This window comes from Symsagittifera roscoffensis, chromosome 2, assembly GCF_963678635.1.
Source record: "Symsagittifera roscoffensis chromosome 2, txSymRosc1.1, whole genome shotgun sequence".
NCBI classification, from domain to species: domain Eukaryota; kingdom Metazoa; phylum Xenacoelomorpha; order Acoela; family Convolutidae; genus Symsagittifera; species Symsagittifera roscoffensis.
The window spans coordinates 37,587,308-37,606,483 of record NC_087063.1 but is presented as its reverse complement, the minus strand read 5'-3'; the positions used below and the strand labels follow the sequence as shown (position 1 = coordinate 37,606,483).

The 19,176-nt window shown below is 34.3% G+C and overlaps 1 protein-coding gene across 10 annotated transcripts in view; it reads right to left on the bottom strand.

Annotated features, from left to right (window-relative positions):
* LOC134840622 (rho guanine nucleotide exchange factor 7-like) overlaps nt 1-19,176 on the bottom strand; it is a 90,879-nt gene that overhangs the window by 15,901 nt on the left and 55,802 nt on the right. For all 10 annotated transcript variants that reach the window (XR_010162431.1, XR_010162432.1, XM_063856559.1 and 7 more), the window contains 5 exons: nt 11,231-11,290; nt 9,054-9,227; nt 8,399-8,485; nt 7,732-7,828; nt 5,020-5,363 (listed from right to left, as the gene is read on the bottom strand). Coding sequence is in view for 8 of the 10 variants with exons in the window: in XM_063856559.1 (XP_063712629.1) it covers nt 5,020-5,363; nt 7,732-7,828; nt 8,399-8,485; nt 9,054-9,227; nt 11,231-11,290 (762 nt within the window). In the remaining 2 variants the exon portion in view is untranslated. The remainder of the gene's footprint in view (nt 1-5,019; nt 5,364-7,731; nt 7,829-8,398; nt 8,486-9,053; nt 9,228-11,230; nt 11,291-19,176) is intronic.

Genomic DNA, 19,176 nt, shown 5'->3' with positions numbered 1-19,176 from the left:
GCCAATTATGACGCATTAGCAGTCAATTTGAAAAAAAAGAAATTTACCAAGTAACATGCCTAAATTTATAGAGCAGTCTATGGAGCAGTAATAAATTGAAAAAATTCAATAAAACTAAAATAAAACAAAATTCTTTTTAAATTTGAGACTTTTTGTGAAAACCATCCCCCCACACGCTATATTAACTACAAAGTGATAAATTTCGCTCCTAGTAACAAATCATTGATGGAAAATAAGCTTCCTTAGTAGCTCCTAGTAACAAGTCATTAAGGGCTAATAAGCTTCATTAATAGATTATTGTATTTCGAAATTAATAAAATTTCTTGAAAAACAGTCAGATAATTGTCTTAACTAGGGAGGCAAAACCCCAAACTACGCGTCTTTTTAAAACTGTTACTCAATAATGCGTCAATTGTTTATTAATTTAAGTAAATACCTAGCATAGTAGCAAGGCTTTCACATTGAGAACGTCAAATCGACTTCTAGCTGCCCCGCCATGACAACGATAGTGCGTGAGGACGAGTCCCACTTAACCTCTAGATTCAGACCTACCAGAGCATGATCAGCTTTGCTACACTCGTAGCACCACTTTCTAGACGAAAAAACAACGCTAAAAAAAATAATTTATCCTGAACTAAGACTGGCCTGTTAAAGCCTTCTGATATCAGGAACCACAATTATTGCACAGAGGCAACGCCGAACTCCGCAAACAGAAAACGTGAGTGATCTTTCAAATGGCAGGAAAGTGCAAAACAATTAAATAACTGAAATATGTAAAAACAAAACAGCCAAAATACAGTGGGAAAAAAGTCAATGAACAAGTAAAGAGAAAAAAACTGACTTATTTTTTTTGAAAAAATCGCAACTAAAATAAAATGAAACCAAATTGAGGAAACCAAATTGAGAAAACTACATTAATAGGTTAAAAAAAGTTTTTGCTGGGAAATCTGATAACTAACATCCATTTTCGAAACTAGAAGTACATCACGTTTTTCGTGACCTTTACACTTTTGCTTTTCGATAGTGGAATTTGCCTTCCTTTCAACAAAGCAAATGAACTGAACATAAAAATTAATCAAGAGTCAAACCTCGAAAAATTATATTTGGGCTTGAACAAATTTTCAAGACTTTTCCTGAAAAAAAAACAGAGAAAATAATCGTGACTTATAGTCTGAACAACATATCAACTCTTAAACAAAACATCCCCTCCGGGAAATGAACCTCCGCCATGGAGGACTTGCAGATTTAGAGTCAACTGCCTTACCAATGGCACTAAGTGCACTTGTTGTCAGCTAAATACCAGCTATAATATATAGTGACTGGTGTTTACCAAAGACCAGCTACACAGATACTGAATTTTTAACACTTTTGAGAAAATCACATTAATTTATGCGACTTAGGCAGGGTAAAAGGTCGATTCGTAGTATAACACAAGCGGTTGTTTGCGTATTTATTATTACGTTGGTCTGCTATTAGACTCAATTTGAACTTCTTATGGTGGAAGATTGGTCTGCTAAAAATTTCGAATTATTGCACATTGCAGCGCATAATTTTGACATGAACTAAACGAATCAGACTAAATAAGTCAATCGTGAACATATAGATGGCAGAACTATCTGCAATTTCAATTCAGATACAATCATAAGCCATATTCGTTTAACATCAAGCATTTCAATGTCAACTAGCGTGTACCGCACCTCCGGTGCTTCGAATTTTCAACAACTCAAAAAAACTATTCTTTGAGTGTACTCTGACAGCACCCAATTACAGGGTTCGTAATTAAAAATTTTGCAAAGTTTTTATTCACGTTTTTTAAACAAATTTTGAAGAACCATAAAATTTTGTGAAGTTTTATATAAGTTCTTCGAAAAATTTAAAATGAACTATGAAACGTCACATCTGGGAAACTGAAAGCAATTGAGCAGTCGCATTTGGACGCAAGATTTGCAACTCCTGAGAGTACTCTCACAGTACCCAACTACAACGTTGGGAAGTTCAAATTTTGAGAAAGTTCACCTTAAGTTTTCTAATTTCGAAAACAACCAATACTTGAGCAGTCTTTTTTGATGGCAATATTCGCAATCTTTGAAAGTAGACAACTACAGGGTTAGGAATTTCACTTTAACGAATTATTTTGTAATTTGAGTTTTCTGAAAATTTCCAAAAAAAATCACACAAATCGTCGTATCTCTTGAACAAAAATGATTTGGGTATTCTTAGACGGAGGCCGAATTTGCAATCCCTGAGATTACTCTGACAGCCCCACAACTACAGGTTAGGAATTTCAAACTTTGAAAAAAAAATAATTTAATTTTCATAAAAAATGTAATATCTGGAAAATTGCACGATTTTGAGCAGTCCTATTTGGAGGCAAAAATCGCAACTACAGAGAGTACCCTGACAGAGCCTCACAACAGAGATATTAATTTCAAGTATTGGAAAATTTTTTATAATTAAGTTTTCTGAAAAAATTAGAAAAAAAAATCCAAAAAAGGTCATATCTCGAAAATTCCAAGAAATTTAGCAGTCATATTGGGAGGCAAAATTCGCAACACCACAGAGTACCCTGGCAGAGCCACACTACACAGATAATAGTTTCAAGTTTTGCGAAATTTTTTATAATTAAGTTTTCTGAAAAAGTTTTGAAAAAATCCTAAAAAACGTCATATCTCGAAAACTACATGAATTTGAACAGCGATTCTCAGAGGCAAGATTCGCAACCCCCTGAGAGTACCCTCACAGATTTCAATTACAGGATTGAAATCTTTAAAGTTTTGGAATTTTTTAACATGTAAGTTTTTTCAAATTTCGGATAAAATCATAAAAACCGTCATATCTCGAAAACTACAAGGATTTGAGCAGTTTTAATTGGCAGAGAAATTTGCAACTCCTGAGAGTACCCCGACAGAGCCTCACTACAGAAATGGTAATTTCAAGTTTTGTGAAATTTATATCTAAGTTTTCTGAAAATTTTTTAAAAATCCAAAAACGTCATATCTCGAAATCTACAAGAATTTGAGCAGCCATAAGTCCTCTTACAGTACCCAACTACAACGTTGGGAAGTTCAAATTTTGAGGAACTTCACCTTAAGTTTTCTAATCTCGAAAACAACCAATACTTGACCAGTCTTTTTTGATGGCAATATTCGCAATCTTTGAAAGTAGACAACTACAGGGTTAGGAATTTCACTTTAACGAATTATTTTGTAATTTGAGTTTTCTGAAAATTTCCAAAAAAAATCACACAAATCGTCGTATCTCTTGAACAAAAATGATTTGGGCATTCTTAGACGGAGGCCGAATTTGCAATCCCTGAGATTACTCTGACAGCCCCACAACTACAGGTTAGGAATTTCAAACTTTGAAAAAAAAAATAATTTAATTTTCATAAAAAATGTAATATCTGGAAAATTGCACGATTTTGAGCAGTCCTATTTGGAGGCAAAAATCGCAACTCCAGAGAGTACCCTGACAGATCCTCACAACAGAGATATTAATTTCAAGTATTGAAAAATTTTTTATAATTAAGTTTTCTGAAAAAATTAGAAAAAAAAATCCAAAAAAGGTCATATCTCGAAAATTCCAAGAAATTTAGCAGTCATATTGGGAGGCAAAATTCGCAACACCTCAGAGTACCCTGGCAGAGCCTCACTATGCAGATAAAAGTTTCGAGTTTTGCGAAATTTTTTATAATTAAGTTTTCTGAAAAAATTTTGAAAAATCCTAAAAAACGTCAGATGATCTCGAAAACTACATGAATTTGAACAGCGATTCTCAGAGGCAAGATTCGCAACCCCCTGAGAGTACCCTCACAGATTCCAATAACAGGATTGAAATCTTTAAAGTTTTGAAATTTTTTAACATTTAAGTTTTTTCAAATTTCGGATAAAATCATAAAAACCGTCATATCTCGAAAACTACAAGGATTTGAGCAGTTTTAATTGGCAGAGAAATTTGCAACTCCTGAGAGTACCCCGACAGAGCCTCACTACAGAGATGGTAATTTCAAGTTTTGTGAAATTTATATCTAAGTTTTCTGAAAAATTTTTAAAAAATCCAAAAACGTCATATCTCGAAATCTACAAGAATTTGAGCAGCCATAATCAGAGGCAAGATTCGCAACTCCTGAGAGTACCTCAAAATATCCAACAACAGGATTGAGATCTTCGTTTTGGAATTTTTTAAAATGTAAGTTTTTGAAAAAATCATAAAAACCATCATATCTCGAAAACTACAAGGATTTGAGAAGTGAGAATTGGAGGCAAGATTCGCAACCCCTGAGAGTACCCTGACAGCACCCAACTACAGGGTGAGAATTTCAAAAATTGAGAAACTTTTTAAAATTAAATTTTCTAGAAGTTTTTGAAAAATCTCGAAAACTGCCTATCTAGTAAACTAAAAGGATTTGGCTATTCATATTGTGAGGCCAGAATCGCAAAACCTGGGAAAACTCAGACAATATCCTACTATTGGGTTGCTAATTTCAAACTTGATGAATTAAACACTGAAAAAAAAACCATACGATATAGCTTAAACGTGAAAAAAATCTTTTGTTAAACATGCAAAAATCATACGTTGAAAAAGCTTAAACATGGCGAGATAGTGAAGCCCGCAAATAAATATATAATAGATAGATAGATATTAGATGAAAGTTAAAAAATTAGGCGACGTGTAGACAGACATAATCAAATTAATTTAAAAAAGCAGGTATACAGACAGACTTAATTTGGCCTCGAAAAAAATACTGAAAAATTCATGACCTTGCTAAAAACTAATTGAAAAATTTTCTTAAGCATTGCAATATATGCTATAGCTTAAACATGAAAAAAATCTTTCGTTAAACATGCAAAATTATTATGCTTAAACATGGGAGATAGCTGTCACTCGCATTTAAATATAGTATAGATAGATAGATAGATAGATAGAGATAGATAGATAGATAGATAGATAGATAGATAGATAGATAGATAGATAGATAGCTATAGATAAAATATAGTATAGATAGGTGTAAATTCAGACCTCGTTGCGCATGAATGGTGGTGGTCTTGAAACTGCATGGGCATGGTGCGATGGTGGTTGTGGGGACATTGATGGGTGAGATGCAGCCGCTGATGACCTTAGTCTAGCATGTGAGGATACTGCCGACAATCCCTTGGAGCCTGCTGGAACATTATGCTGCTGGGAAGGGTAGCCAGTGAGCGGGGAAGTGGATTGGAGAAATGGACGTGGACTGTTGCTGGGACCCAAAGCAGCAGACCCGGAGATGGCTGAGGATGCCGCTGACTGGTCTCCAATCATCTTCACCCACTGCGCCCTTTGCTGGTTCAATCGGAACAACACTGAATATCTCTCGCCATCTTGATCTAGTGTTTGGAAATTCCATTAGTTTATTCATCTTCACATACCGAGAAAACTCAAATTGCCTTTTGCAAGAACCCTCTATCTACTAGTAATAGATTCATCGCTCTAATCAGTTCGACCAATTAACATAAAAGAGGGCCGATTTTATTCTATTTTTTCGCAATGGCCCCACAAACCGTTTTCTTCCACAAAATTCCTTCAAATGCGGGCAACAATATTGTTACTACTTCAAGTTGGCAAATCAAACAAATATTATATAGACTTTAAATTTATAAATTTATCTAAATTCATATAGATTCAAAACTGCTCGATGAAAAAACAGCCAACAGATAGATGGAAAGAAGTTCATGCACTCAAGAAAACCAAAAAAATTACCAAACTTTTTAAGTATTTCAAAACAAAAAATACATGCGCAGAAACTTTTTTGATAAAAAGTAACCCAACTGTACAGTGCTGATTTAAATTATCCGGACAAAACGAACAAAATTTGAACTTTCAATTGCGTTTTTCCCAAATTTGGTTAAAATTAGACAAAAAGTGAAGTGTTTAAAAGTGGCTTAGAAATTCGCCAGAATTAAAAAGGTACAATTTTTTCACCAAAATTCTCAACTTAAATTTTACCCAAAATGGATAATTTTGGCATTTATAAATAATCAAGATTTACGCTGAAACTACCTAATTAATAGCTGAGAAACTTATATCACAAGAAGCCTGTTACACATCCCAACAAAATTCTAGAAGGGTTGAATCTCTAAAAACTTGTATCAGAGAAAATATTTTTGCTTGTTAGTCATGAAATGTGATTTTTACTAATAAAAGCCAAAATTTTGGACAAAATTAAAAGCAAATTTACTTTTTTATTCCTTGCCCAATTTCGAGGACCACTTTGGACAATATTTACTTAGAATTATCAAAAACAAAAGTAGAAATAAGCCTCGAATTAGCAAAAACTCGGATTTGAATCTGCGACCTAGCAAATTTGAGTCTCACGCACTAACCACTCAGCCACGGACGCTTAAAATCGCCAAAAAAAGACACCAATAACGCAGCTACAAATGCTAATAAATTGCCAATTCGATGCAGCAAAAGCAGCACCAAATACAAAAAGACACAATTCTGCATGTAATAAATTGGAATGCATAAAGCCAAATTATGTATAAATTATGCATTTCAAAAAACTGCGAGATACATTGAGTTAGAAGATTTCTGAAATCGAACTTTTTATCATTGTACAGCTGTTTGAAACAAATCACTTTTTTCGGTTAACTTTTTACGAATCAAATGCAACGCAACTGATGTTATGCTGATCTCGCAGCCTACCGATTCAAAATTGCCACCAAAAGTAGCACTATTATTTGCGTTTTAGTTTGAAAAAAAGAAAGTTCGTACTAATACACTTTGCTTCGCAAGTGTACAAAAACGACATAATTAAGAAAACTTGTCAGACTGAACAAGTCAGTTTGCTCGTTCAAAAAGTTTCACATCACATGATCAATTTCTTTTACTCCACTTCTTCAAGAAAAAACTTATTACAGATGGTGAAAAATGGAATTTTCAGACCAGGAATTAACAGATAGGTACTTCAGATCAAAAATTGAGACTTACAGAGGGAACTTCAGATCATTTACGTCGGTCAATGTAAAATTTTTTGCTTGAATTCTTAATCAATATTGGCCAAATCGGTCCTTGAAATTAGGCATTTACAGAGTAAAAACCTAAATTTTTGGTTGTTTTTTCCACATGGGTAAAAATTAAACTAAATTTCCAAAAAAAAAACATATGGAAATCGTAGTATAGCTTCTTTTTTTGCAAATTACTTCGAAATGAACTCAAAAAGTGCTCTTATATACTTATTAGAGCAGCTTTAAAAAAATTTTGCTTAAAAACAAAAAATTACAAGAGCTATGTAAGTGTTTCACTACATTCATTGACTCTTAAAATATTAAAACATACCCAACATACTGTTCGAAACGTTCTTAGGAACTCAACGATACCGAATTTAAAGGATTTACTTTCTTTTGATCATTTTCAACTTTCGAACTTAGGAGAAACTACTCACTTAAGACTTTGAACTTCAACAATCTATACTAATTGGCACTTTTTTCGTTAAAATAAGCCCAAATAGAAAAAACTGGGTGCATAGGTATTTATTTTCCTCATTAGCACTTTTTGTTGTAGAGCGCAATTTTCCTGCCTTTAAGCAAATGAATTCAAAATAACTGTTGACAAGTGAAAAAAGAAATCGAATTGCGAAAAACAAATATAAGAGTGAACAATTTCTAAAACTTTTTCTGAAAAAAACACCATATTCCTAAATACAGGAAAAATCATTATGTTCATTAACTCTCAAGTCAAATTGAACTCACAAACCGATGAGAATAAGAGGGTATTTTGAAGAATGGTTAGATTTTGCATCACTAGCTGGATCCTTCGCATGTGCCACCAACTCGCGCATCTCAATTAGGTGCTAGAAACAGTTTTACATTTGATGACATTCAGAGCTTTTTAACGCAAACCGTTGCTGAACTGTTCAGGAGCTTAAAAAAATTAATCTTCCTCATTATAAACCACTGCCTTAGACTATAAACGCATCAACTATATCCTATCACAGAACGCCTTTAGTTTTCTGGTGCGTTATAATTTGCAGTAGGACCTAAAAGGGAAAAAGACATAAAAATTTGAAAGTCCACGGAAAGTTTAGGCACTTTTTGGAAAGTTTTGACCAAAAATTTTTTTCAGCGCGCGCACTATTAGAATGTATTGTCGCCAAAAACGCCTTTAGAAAAACTTAGGGTCGGTCAGCCAAAAATTATGTCACATAATATTACCAAAATTGGGACCTTTTTGGTCGTCAAGGGGTCAATTCACCGATAGAGAGAGGAGGGGAATCCACCCTCCTAAATCCGATACTGTTTACAGTATTATTTCCACTGGAATATACTGATATGGGATAATTTGGGATGGGAGACTGAAGACTAAAAATCAACATCGCTTTTTAATACCGTTTAATATCGCATCGAATAAAATACTCTATTACTTGGCACTTATAGCATTTCGGATCCGGTGTAGGTTGAACTATCACCACATAGTCAGTGAACATCAGGAGGTAGCTTTCTGCCAGACTCTAAAACGGCAAAACTTTCAGCTTACTAAACTTAAAAGTGAGTCGCGCGAGTTTTTCGAGCCGTTTCCATTTTAGTTTATTGTGAGCTTTCTTTTCTTTCCTTTGTAAAATGGATTCACATTTGAGCTTTTGTAAAATCGCCAGTCAAACCGTCTAAATTTTAAAATGAGTGTGAGCAACAGGACTTTTCGCAGTAATAAAAACACTTCGTACATATTTAACGCTATCAACAAATTTTGAAATTAATATGACAGGACCATATTTGCGATCAATCGACTTATTCTTATCTGATATTAATGGGTTGCAATAATAGGGAAAATATAGCTCAAAAAAGACAAAATCGGTATTTGAAAACCAAAGAATCTAATAAAAGGTTCTTGGTTTGGTTCTCACGTGCCACTATTGTTACAAAAATGTATCACCAGAGAGTGATTTTTTTTTAATTCAGCAGATAACACGGCTAAGATGATATTCATGATCCAACTTGCAATGTAAATGGCAAAAGGCACACTAAGGAATGTACACTCATATAAACTAAATAGCATTGATGCAGATGTGAAGTTCTTACAGATGAATTTGGCTTCGTGGTCCATACGGCTGCCATGCTCAAAACTGGTCCGATCGCTGATAGAGGAGCGTTGGCTGTGGCTGGATCATTTATGGGGCGGGGCCAGTTGTCCATACGAGCAGAGAGAATCTCCATCTCCCTCTCTTTCAGACCACGCACTTCCTCCAGCTCATTCTTAAACAGAGCCCAAACTCAAACTCCTACCAACAGTTCTTAATCACGAAGCATCGCCATGTTCTAGGCTTGATAATCAATCAATTATGTTGGCTATAAAGTATCGAAAAATTAGCATTACACGCTTAAAAACAGATACGATGGCGAGCTGGATTTCGATTTGCGTTTAATCCAAAAGAACTGAACAAATCAAAAGAGGGCTGAGAAATTAGACGATAAGCAAATTAGACGGAGGTACTTAAAAGGAAATTAGACGGTTTTGCAAAACTGCAATTGTGAGAAAATAGACGAAAGTGAGAGAAATTAACTTTGTTTGCACACAAATTGCGTAAGAAAAATAAAATTGTTTGTAGACAACAGTTCAATTTCGGTGGCCAAAAACTTTACAAGTCAATCATGCATAATTTATTCAATTCAAAACTCTCCTGTAATATTCAGATTTGACATTTTATGTTCATTTAAACTAATTGTTTTTATAGGTATTGACATTTTATGTTCTTTTTGTATTTGTGAAACTTGACTCTTAAGAAAAAAATTTTGTTGGTCCTTTCCTTTTCATAGCTTTTTCGTCTAAAATCCAAGATCTGTAAGTCTATGTCTAATTTATTTTTGTAGTATCCGTCTAATTTGCTTATCGTCTAATTTCCTAGGCCGCAAATCAAAAACATCTAATACCGTATTTTCTCAAAAGCCATCACCTCCAATTAGGAGGCCCTCAATTTAGAGAAGCATTGTTTCAAGAAATTAAAAGATGTCCTCAAATAAAAGCCGCAATTTTACAGGTGCATACCCACGGAGCCGCTTTCCCGGATAGTCGAAAATTTTGAGACGCATTCTGATTGGACAAAATGCGCAGCCTGTTACAGCTAACAAAATTCCGAACATTTTTAAGAGATTTGATTGGTTAATACTTTTGCTCTCATTGAATTAATTAATAGCAAAAGTCCGACTACTACAGGGATTTGAACCCCTCAACAACCAAAGGGTCCCTCTTTGGTATGTTTTATGATATCCATTTTCGGCCGAGAAACCCTAAAATTTTTCAGTATATGCTAATTTTAAAGGGGAGCACGCGCTGAAAAACGGAATTTTTTGGTCAAAATTTTTTCAAAAAATCCCAAAAACGGGGGGGCATGGTGGGGGTAAATGTGGGTAGTCAGAGGAAGTAATTGGGAGGGGGAAGGGAATGGGAAGGAAGAATGATCGGACTAAGTGTGTGTGTGTGTGGGGGGGGGATGGGTAGAGAAAGGGTACCGAAACAAAGGGTAGAGAAAGGGTAATGAAAACAATGAAAACAAGGTTTTTAAGTAAGTTTGTAGAATCTCTTTCACCCCTATGCAGGGTGGCCACTTGGTTGGGAATAAAAAAGATACCTCATTCAGGGTGTCTACAGACCTTGGCAGCCGACGACCTTTTTTTTTTTAGGTCCGACCTTTTTTTTTTTTTTAGGTCCGACGACCTTTTTTTTTTTTAGGTCCGACGACCTTTTTTTTTAGGACACAAAAAAACTGGGGGAAAAGTTGAAAATTGATCGAAAATATTACGCAACAAATCCAAAAATTGTTGAGAGTCCTGGTTGCCCTGCACTTTCCCATTCACGTCTGAAAATAGATACTTACGTAAAAAAAGATACCAAATAGTGACTTTTAGATACCAGTATCTAAAAAGATACCAAGTGGCCACCCTGCCCCTATGGTACCTAGTAACGAATCTCTCCCCCTCCCCAATTAAGAAATGGGTAAGGGGGCAGAAGGGAGGTAATTGCTAAGTAGACCCAAAATTTCAGCTATCCGGGAACGAACTTATTTTTCGGCTATCCGGGAACGAATTTATTTTTCGGCTGTCCGGGAACAAATTTATTTTTCGGCTATCCGGGTATTCGGCTCCGTGACACGCCACCAATTGTACTAAAATTTTCGTTTAAAATTTATGATAATTTGAGAACCGTTCAAGATGAAAAAAATCATGTTGGAATATAGCTATATAATTTGTTGAATGCTCACCACTAGTTTGTCGGACAATCGGATTGCTTCTGTGAGCTGATTGTAGTCAGGATGCGAGTCCTAAACAAGCACAGATGCATAAGAAAGCGAATAGGAAAATAGATCTACAAGTAACAGCAATTAGGCATGAGCTTGTTGCTAATCTAATACTATAATATAATAAATCTTCGCTCTAAATTAGTTTAGACTAACGTTTTGAGAACTTCAATCAAGGCTGAAAGATCTTCAATATGTTCAATTCGACTCCCTTGATTTAATGATCGAAACAAACAATAATAATCATAATCATAATAATATAATAATAATAATAATAATAATAATAATAATAATAATAATAATAATAATAATAATCATAATAATAATAATAATAATAATAATAATAATCATAATCATAATAATAATCATAAAAATAATAATAATAAAAATAATAATAATAATAATCATAATACTAATAACAACAACCTCAATAATAATCATAATAATAAAAATCATAATAATAATAATAAAAATCATAATAATAATAATAATAATAATAAAAATAATCATAATAATAATAATAAAAATGATAATAATTACTCAGAGGCGAAAATGAGCTTCGCCCCAGTTGCGATATCACACTAACATAGCATTTCAAGCTAGCAGTCAAAAAATCAAAGTAAAGCCAGATGTCGGAAAAAATGAAAACATTTTGAAAAATTTCAACGGCCATAATTATGGAAACATATGAGGCAAAAAAAAATTTCAGCAAAAAAATCAAATAAAGAAATTTAAAAAACTGAATTAGTAAATTTAAACTTACAGGAAAAAAACCAAGATCGGAAAAGAGCAATGAACGCAAGTAAACATTAAAAAAACACTCACTTCGTGAGAGACAAAATAGTCGCCCTTTAAACTCTTTGAATTTCTAAAATGACTTATGATTGCCGCTTTGTTGATAACAATAACCCAGCTTGAGAAAACTGGACGAACAGGTAAAGTTTTTATTCCGCTGTAAATCTAAAACTTAAACTCCATTTTTGAAACTAGAAATCGTTCACAGTTTTTTGCTCCAATTCCACCTTCGTATTTGGAGAATGCTATTTACGTCACTTTTAGCATATGAATTTCAATTGAACTCAAAAAGTGCATATATACCTATCTGCATTCATAAATTCAGCAATATGTATGAATGCACATCTGTAGTTATTAGAGACTTTCGTGAAAAAAAACTAAAAAATCAGCACGACCTACATAAAAGCCTTCACTACGTTCATTACTTTAAATCACTTACAGTACAAGAAACATCCACGGTATGGCAACTAAACCGACAAAACATTAGCAGACAAACAAAAAGCAGGTCGTAACCAGATTCAAACCTAAGACGTTTCTACATGAACAAGACGTGGCCGCTTCTACATGAACAATGATTGCAACCGGTTCTTTAAATTGAACTTTTCATCTCAGATTTGATTGTGCAAATATTAGGAAAACTCAAAAAAATTCTTTAAAAAAACGGTCAAGTTCTAAAAAACGGTTAAAAGACTTTCCAAAATTGATAACTTTTTTTGCAAAAGTAGGTTGTGGCCACTTAAGCAGAGAAAATTCCAAAGACCGAGTTTCTCGATTGAGCACCTAACTTGAGAATTGACACGGTAGTTCTCGCGTAAATTCAAAAAAAAATTCAAAAACGCTCATTTTTCAACTATTTGAAGGCCATGATTTTTTCTTTAAAAAATGGGCTCATTATAAATGTAGGTCTTCTACAAGCTGTAGTTTTAATTAAAACTATGATATTAGATTTGGCAGGATAGTTCTACTCAAAATCAAACAAAGGTCAACAATTCGAAAATTGGACATTTCGAGAATCATTGCTTTTTGTGTGAGATATTAGGACATAGCCGCTTATGCAGAAGAGACACGCCACCAATAATTTCAATTGAACTCAAAATCTCAGATTTCCGAGGATTGTTCTCGAGAAAAGAAAAAAACAGTCAGAAGTTCAAAATTTTGACTTTTCCGAGGGACATAACTTTGGTGTCAAAAAATTGAGCGTAGTCACATAAGCAAAAAAAAGCTTCCCACAACCCATTCTTTGAATTGAACCTATAATCTCAGATATGACGATGTAGTTTTTGAGCAATGAGAAAAGTCAGAAAAAAATTAAAAAAACGGTTAAAAAAATCGAAAACTTGACTTTTCCGAGGGCGATAACTTTTTGTGCGAAGACCATTGTCAGTATCCGCTAAAACAGGGTAGCTTTTCACTACCCTTCATCTCCATTGAACCCACGACATCAGATTTGAGAGCTTCGTTTTCCAGAATATTCACAAAACGATTAAATGTTTAAAAAATTTGGGCGAATGCAGGGGAGCTTTTCAAAACCGTTCTATTCATTGCAACCAAAAACTCAGAATGGAGGGGTAGTTTTTGAAAAACGAAATAAAAAACACTGGTCAAATATTCTACCCACAGACTTTTTCGAAGGCTTTAGATAGAGGGGTAAAGTAAAAAGAGACTAAGGGAGTATGCAGGCACACAGTAGAAAAAGCGTTTTTGCGTTGTTAACCTTTTTGAAAATCAGTAAAATTTCATAGAAAAAAAAATTTTGCTAAAAAATGAAAACATTTCCAGAAACAGAAAACTGCGGAGTGGAGTGCTCTAAGATTTTGCTTGAAACAACCAAAAATTCGGCCACTACGCTAAGAACTAGGCCAAAATAAATTGGGCCGAAAAAAATTTTTAAGCGAAAAAAAAACGAAGGAAATACTAAATGTAGGAGTAAATCAAACACTCAAAGCAACATAAAAGAAAAATTCGAGCAGCAAAAAACGACGCCAAGATGTGACAACTAAGCCGAAAACAGACAAAGAATTGACCTACACTATTATTTGAAACAGAATAATTTCCGCTTGAAAAAAAAGGTCCTGGTCAGATTCAAACCCAGGACTATTGCCGTTCCAGGCATATTTGTTACCTCCAGGATAAAATGACCGGGAACGCTAAAAAATTTGAATAGATAATGAAACAAAATACCACAAGAGATTGAAATTTTAAAACGTTCCTTCACTCTCTCAACACGCACATGCATCGAAAACTTTCATTCATCAAATAACACAAAATGAATCAAATGAGCCGATATACTGGAATTCAAAACCTTTCAAACACAAAAGAGCTAGAAAAAGAGATCAAAAAGTAAATTAGATCAAATCGGAGTTGGCAATATTAAGCAATATTGAAAAAAAAATCAAAAACAACTGGAAATTAAAACGCAGACATGCTTAAAACATGTCTGTTGGTTGACGAAATGGAAGAGTTGACATAAGTTTATCTAGTATGAACTGGTTCAGTGATTTTCTCGCAAGCGTAATCACTTGTCTAATCAGAGAAAACTGTGCTAAAAGTATATTTTTATTCCGCCGGGAAAATAAAGACCATTTTTGAAAATAAAGTAGTTTGCGTTTTTGTTATTAAAGAGCTTAATTAGCTTTCACTTAAGGAAGTGGATTGAAATTGAACTAGAAAAAATTCAAACCGCAAAAAAAATCTAAGCATGAACAAGACTTTTTCCTTTAAAAAATTGACACGACCTTGATAGTGATAGACTCTTCGTTTATTGACACAAAAAAATGTAACCTACCTTATGATAACAGATTTATGTTAGTCATCTACAAATTAATGATGGCACGACTACATCGGTAAATTAAAGGACAGGCATAAACTGAACTGAGTAAGAAAAAAAGCATAATAGTAGCAGTGGAAGCGAAGCGTTAATAGTTAAGTTCCGCCGCTACAGAGGGAAATGAAAAAAATACAGATAAATTCAACCAATAGATGCATTGAGAGGAAACAGATCAAATCAAGGTTAATGGAGTATGGGAAGCTCCTTCGGAAGAAGTCGGGCGGGCTATCTTCTTTCTCCCATTCATTTAAACATAGCCAACAGACAGTTAGAAAAGAGTCATGCACGCAAAGAAACTAGACAAAATACTGAATCAGTTTTTGATAAAACTTTCGAGTTTGAAAAAATACTGAATCAGTTTTTGATAAAACTTTCGAGTTTGAAAATTTAAAAAAAAAAGATGGCCTTAAAGCTCTTTAAATTTCAAGAGCAATTTATGATTGACACATTTGTGCTCAAATTAACCCAATTTGAGAAACTGGGTCAATAAGTAAATTTTATTGCTAAAAGTCGATCACGTTTTTCGTGACCTTTAGGCTTTTGCTGTTCGATTGAAGAGTTTGCCTTCCTTTCATTTAAAAAAAATTAAAAAAATCATCAAGACCTATATAAGAGTATTCACTAGGTTCATGGCTCTGAATATAGTGGATACTATTTAATAACAAACACTATGCTCAATGCAGAGCAGACGGCCACACAACAAGCCGATGACAGCTGATAACTTGAACACTTCGTTGTTTCTTAATAAGCAAGAAATAACCAGGAAAAAAGCTAAAACAAATAAGCATTAGGCTGACCCGGTTAGCCTTAAACATTTTATTTCAATTACCATCATTTTCATATCAAGTGCACATAAATTGCGTTGAAAAGTTAAGTCAATTTTTGGTACAATTTTATTAGTATAAATTTGATTTTTTTAAAAAGCAAACAGTTACTGTGTACGTGGCCGAAATTTTCCGGACACAGTAATCAATGCAAAAACTGACAGAGGATCCATCAACGGAAACAATCTCAAATCAATTTTTTTCAGAACGCAATTTTTAGTCATTTTGTTGGGTGGTTAAACTAAAGCAATAAATAGCAAATAGTTCTTCTGATCAGCCCCAATCAGATGGGACATTCATAGAGTAGTTTCAGATAAAGCACCTTGGTCCGTTTGCCACGCTTTCTATATTTGACCGGATGCGATCGTGCAACTTTGGTCTAATACTTGTCGTGGTTCCTGGTCTCAATAGATCTGTAGAAAACTTTGGCTAAAGCGAGATTTTTTGAAACCACCTTTACTACAGGTATACTAAAAAAGTGTCTGATCAGTCAAACTGAATAAACAGATAGGTGTACAATAGTAAACAACGAATCATGATCATGATTGGAGAGAATTAAATATTTTGATTCAAAAATTTAGTAAACACCTGCAATAAACACTCTTACGAAATGGAAAATCTCTCGAACTTAAAGCTATCGATAATCCAAAATGATGAACCAGTTAAATTGAAAACATTTAAAAATAACCGATTGACCAAGATTCACAAATACTAATCTAGTCTTGATAAACAACTTACAATCTTTTACACACTCCTACAAAATATAACAAACAGAGGCAAGGCTGCGCTTCGCAAACACTAGCGAGAACACAGCAAAAAGCAGCTGAGTGCAATCAGAAAAAGCCTCAAATTAGTAAAAATTCGGCTGAATCTCGGATTGCAAACTAAAGACTATTAGTCTCACCCATAAACCACTCAGCCATGGAAGCTTATTACACCACAAACACGTTTTTAGAAGAAAGCTGAACCTCCAAAAGAAAGTCGAGCTTCGTTGTTTAGAAGAAAGCTGCATCTTCAAAAGAAAGTCGGACTACGGAAACTAAGACGACAAAATTAAATAGACGGACAAGCACAAAAACTCTAGTTTGAAAAAAAACAGGCCTCAGGCGAGCCGGATTCGAAACACAAGCCTTTGTCGTCGCAGGCAGTTTTGCTACCTCCACACCAAATGCTTGTTTGAACTGTAATTATAACACAGAGTCTTGTGAACAACGTGATTTACGGCGAAAAAGTCTAGTACCGGATTGCAATACTCTTGTTTATTGCAAGGCTAATAACTAGCGGTAACAAAGCCCAAAATATCTGAGCAGTAACACTTCATGTCGAAGAAAATTCAAAAACATTACACACTAAAAAATTGAAATCTTTTTTCCCTCAGAACACAAACCCTCAAAAAACCTTTTTCGGTCATCAAACAACGCAATAATAGGCCACTAAGTCGATATAATAAAGGCGAAACCTATTAGGCCGAATAGACATAAAAATTGAAATTAAAAATGACACTTAGACAAATATTTTTGGTAAAAGAACAGCTTACAAAACCAAATTTTTCAACAAGGCCGGATAATTAAAGCATTAACCAGCTCAAAAAAATCTGTTGCAACAGAAAGGCCCAAAACGCTCTCCGAGTATTTTCCGTTGCATAGTCAAGGGAGTTATGCAACGAAAAGACTCACGGAAAAGACTCCTGTAGCTGAAAAGACTCCTTTTAGCGGAACAAAAACTCGTTGATATCCCTACCCTAATTTTCGGCAAATTTACCAAAAAACCAAAAAAAAGAGCAAAAAATACACCATGTTCCTGTGACTTCAACGGTAGCCACGAACTGGCTCAAAAAATACAAAACTGGGTCCGAAACTAAGGTTTATAAAAAATGAGAAAAGTTAATTCAAATGTTTGAAAACATAGTGCTCATTCAGCTTAAAACTTGAGTCGGTGCTCCCAATTGCTAAGTCCAAACACCAAAATCACCAGGAACATTGTGAACCTCGATAATTTGGGGTTAGGTTAAGACATCCATATTGTTCTTTTTGCTATGCTAAAGTATGTTAATCTCTACTGTTTTCGTTTTGGCTATCTAAGCTACTTATTATATAGCCTAAAATGTTATAAACAATGTCTTTAATCAGGGACAAATACATGAAATTGGACACAATTGTCTATAAGAGATACGAAAACCTTACGGTTATCTTTAGGAGCAGATATAACCATAATAATCGAAGAAATAATTCTAGTAATCTTTGTTTTTTTAAGCCCAGTAAAAAAAATCAACTAAAAGTTGGCTATTTTTGTCTACAATCAGGACAAACTATGTAATTTAGATAACAAAGAGTTAAAAATTACCTTTATATAAACTCTACAAGAGCTTATAAGCCACAAATATTCAGAGAGACTTTTCTCTAGAAATCGTGTTTTTTCCAAACTTCAGTATCGCTAAAAACTTCATGAAAGACTGTTAATAGTGTCTGCAACCTTAGAAAAATATAACATTCTGATCAGAAAAGTTCGATAATGACAATATACTAGCGCTCTGGAAGCTTAGATAGCCAGACACTCATTAAATGTTTCGACAAACCGGATTCGATTAGAACTGGAAAACCCTTGTCTATGAAGGGATTTCTGAGATCCGGTTATACGTACATAGCCCAAAGCGACTAATTATTCCGGATGTTTGACACTGCAAAAATTTCAATGGTAGAAAATTGAATTTTCAAAACTTACATACATCACAGCCGATCAAATTTACGTCCCTTAGATCCTTTCGTCCCTTTTAAGCTTGTCAAGTTTTCTGGAGACCTAGGGTTAGCTCTCAGTAGTTTTTAATTGTATAAATTTCACCTCCCTTACTTACGCGAACACGAGTTCTTCAAGTGGGACGACAAACACCTCGAAAGATTATTACCCAACCAAAAAAAATTCTCGACGTGCGAAGATAGATATATGAGCGGGCTATCGGAAACACTTTCAATGCGCATTTCGATAAACACTAGATCAACTGAGAGCCTCTGAAACGCGAGAGAAGCATCCACAAGATCAGTTCTCATCAGTCAACCTAAGCATTAACAATTTGAAGACTTCGCTGATCAGCAGCATCGACAAAAAATAGAAAAAATGACGAAACTCAATAATGCAGTCGCTCCGATCAAGAAAGAGTTTACTTCTCAATAAGCCTCTGGTAAAAGTAGTTGCCTCTGGTAAGAGTAATATTGGAGTTTCTTTTCTTAAAAAAATAGATCATCTGCTTGAAATAAGTCTTCACGGAGTACCGGAAATTGTAGCAAACAACTTTGTACAATCAATGCAGTCTAGTCATTTTAATTTATCTGCAGCCTTTTCTCATCTGTCGGATAACCAACAATAACTGATTTTAAACGGTTAAGGAAGCTGCAGCAGGAGAAACAAGACCTCGAGCAATGCTTGTCAAGCTTCAAAACGCTTGAGACGTCCAAAAAATTTATCAAAAG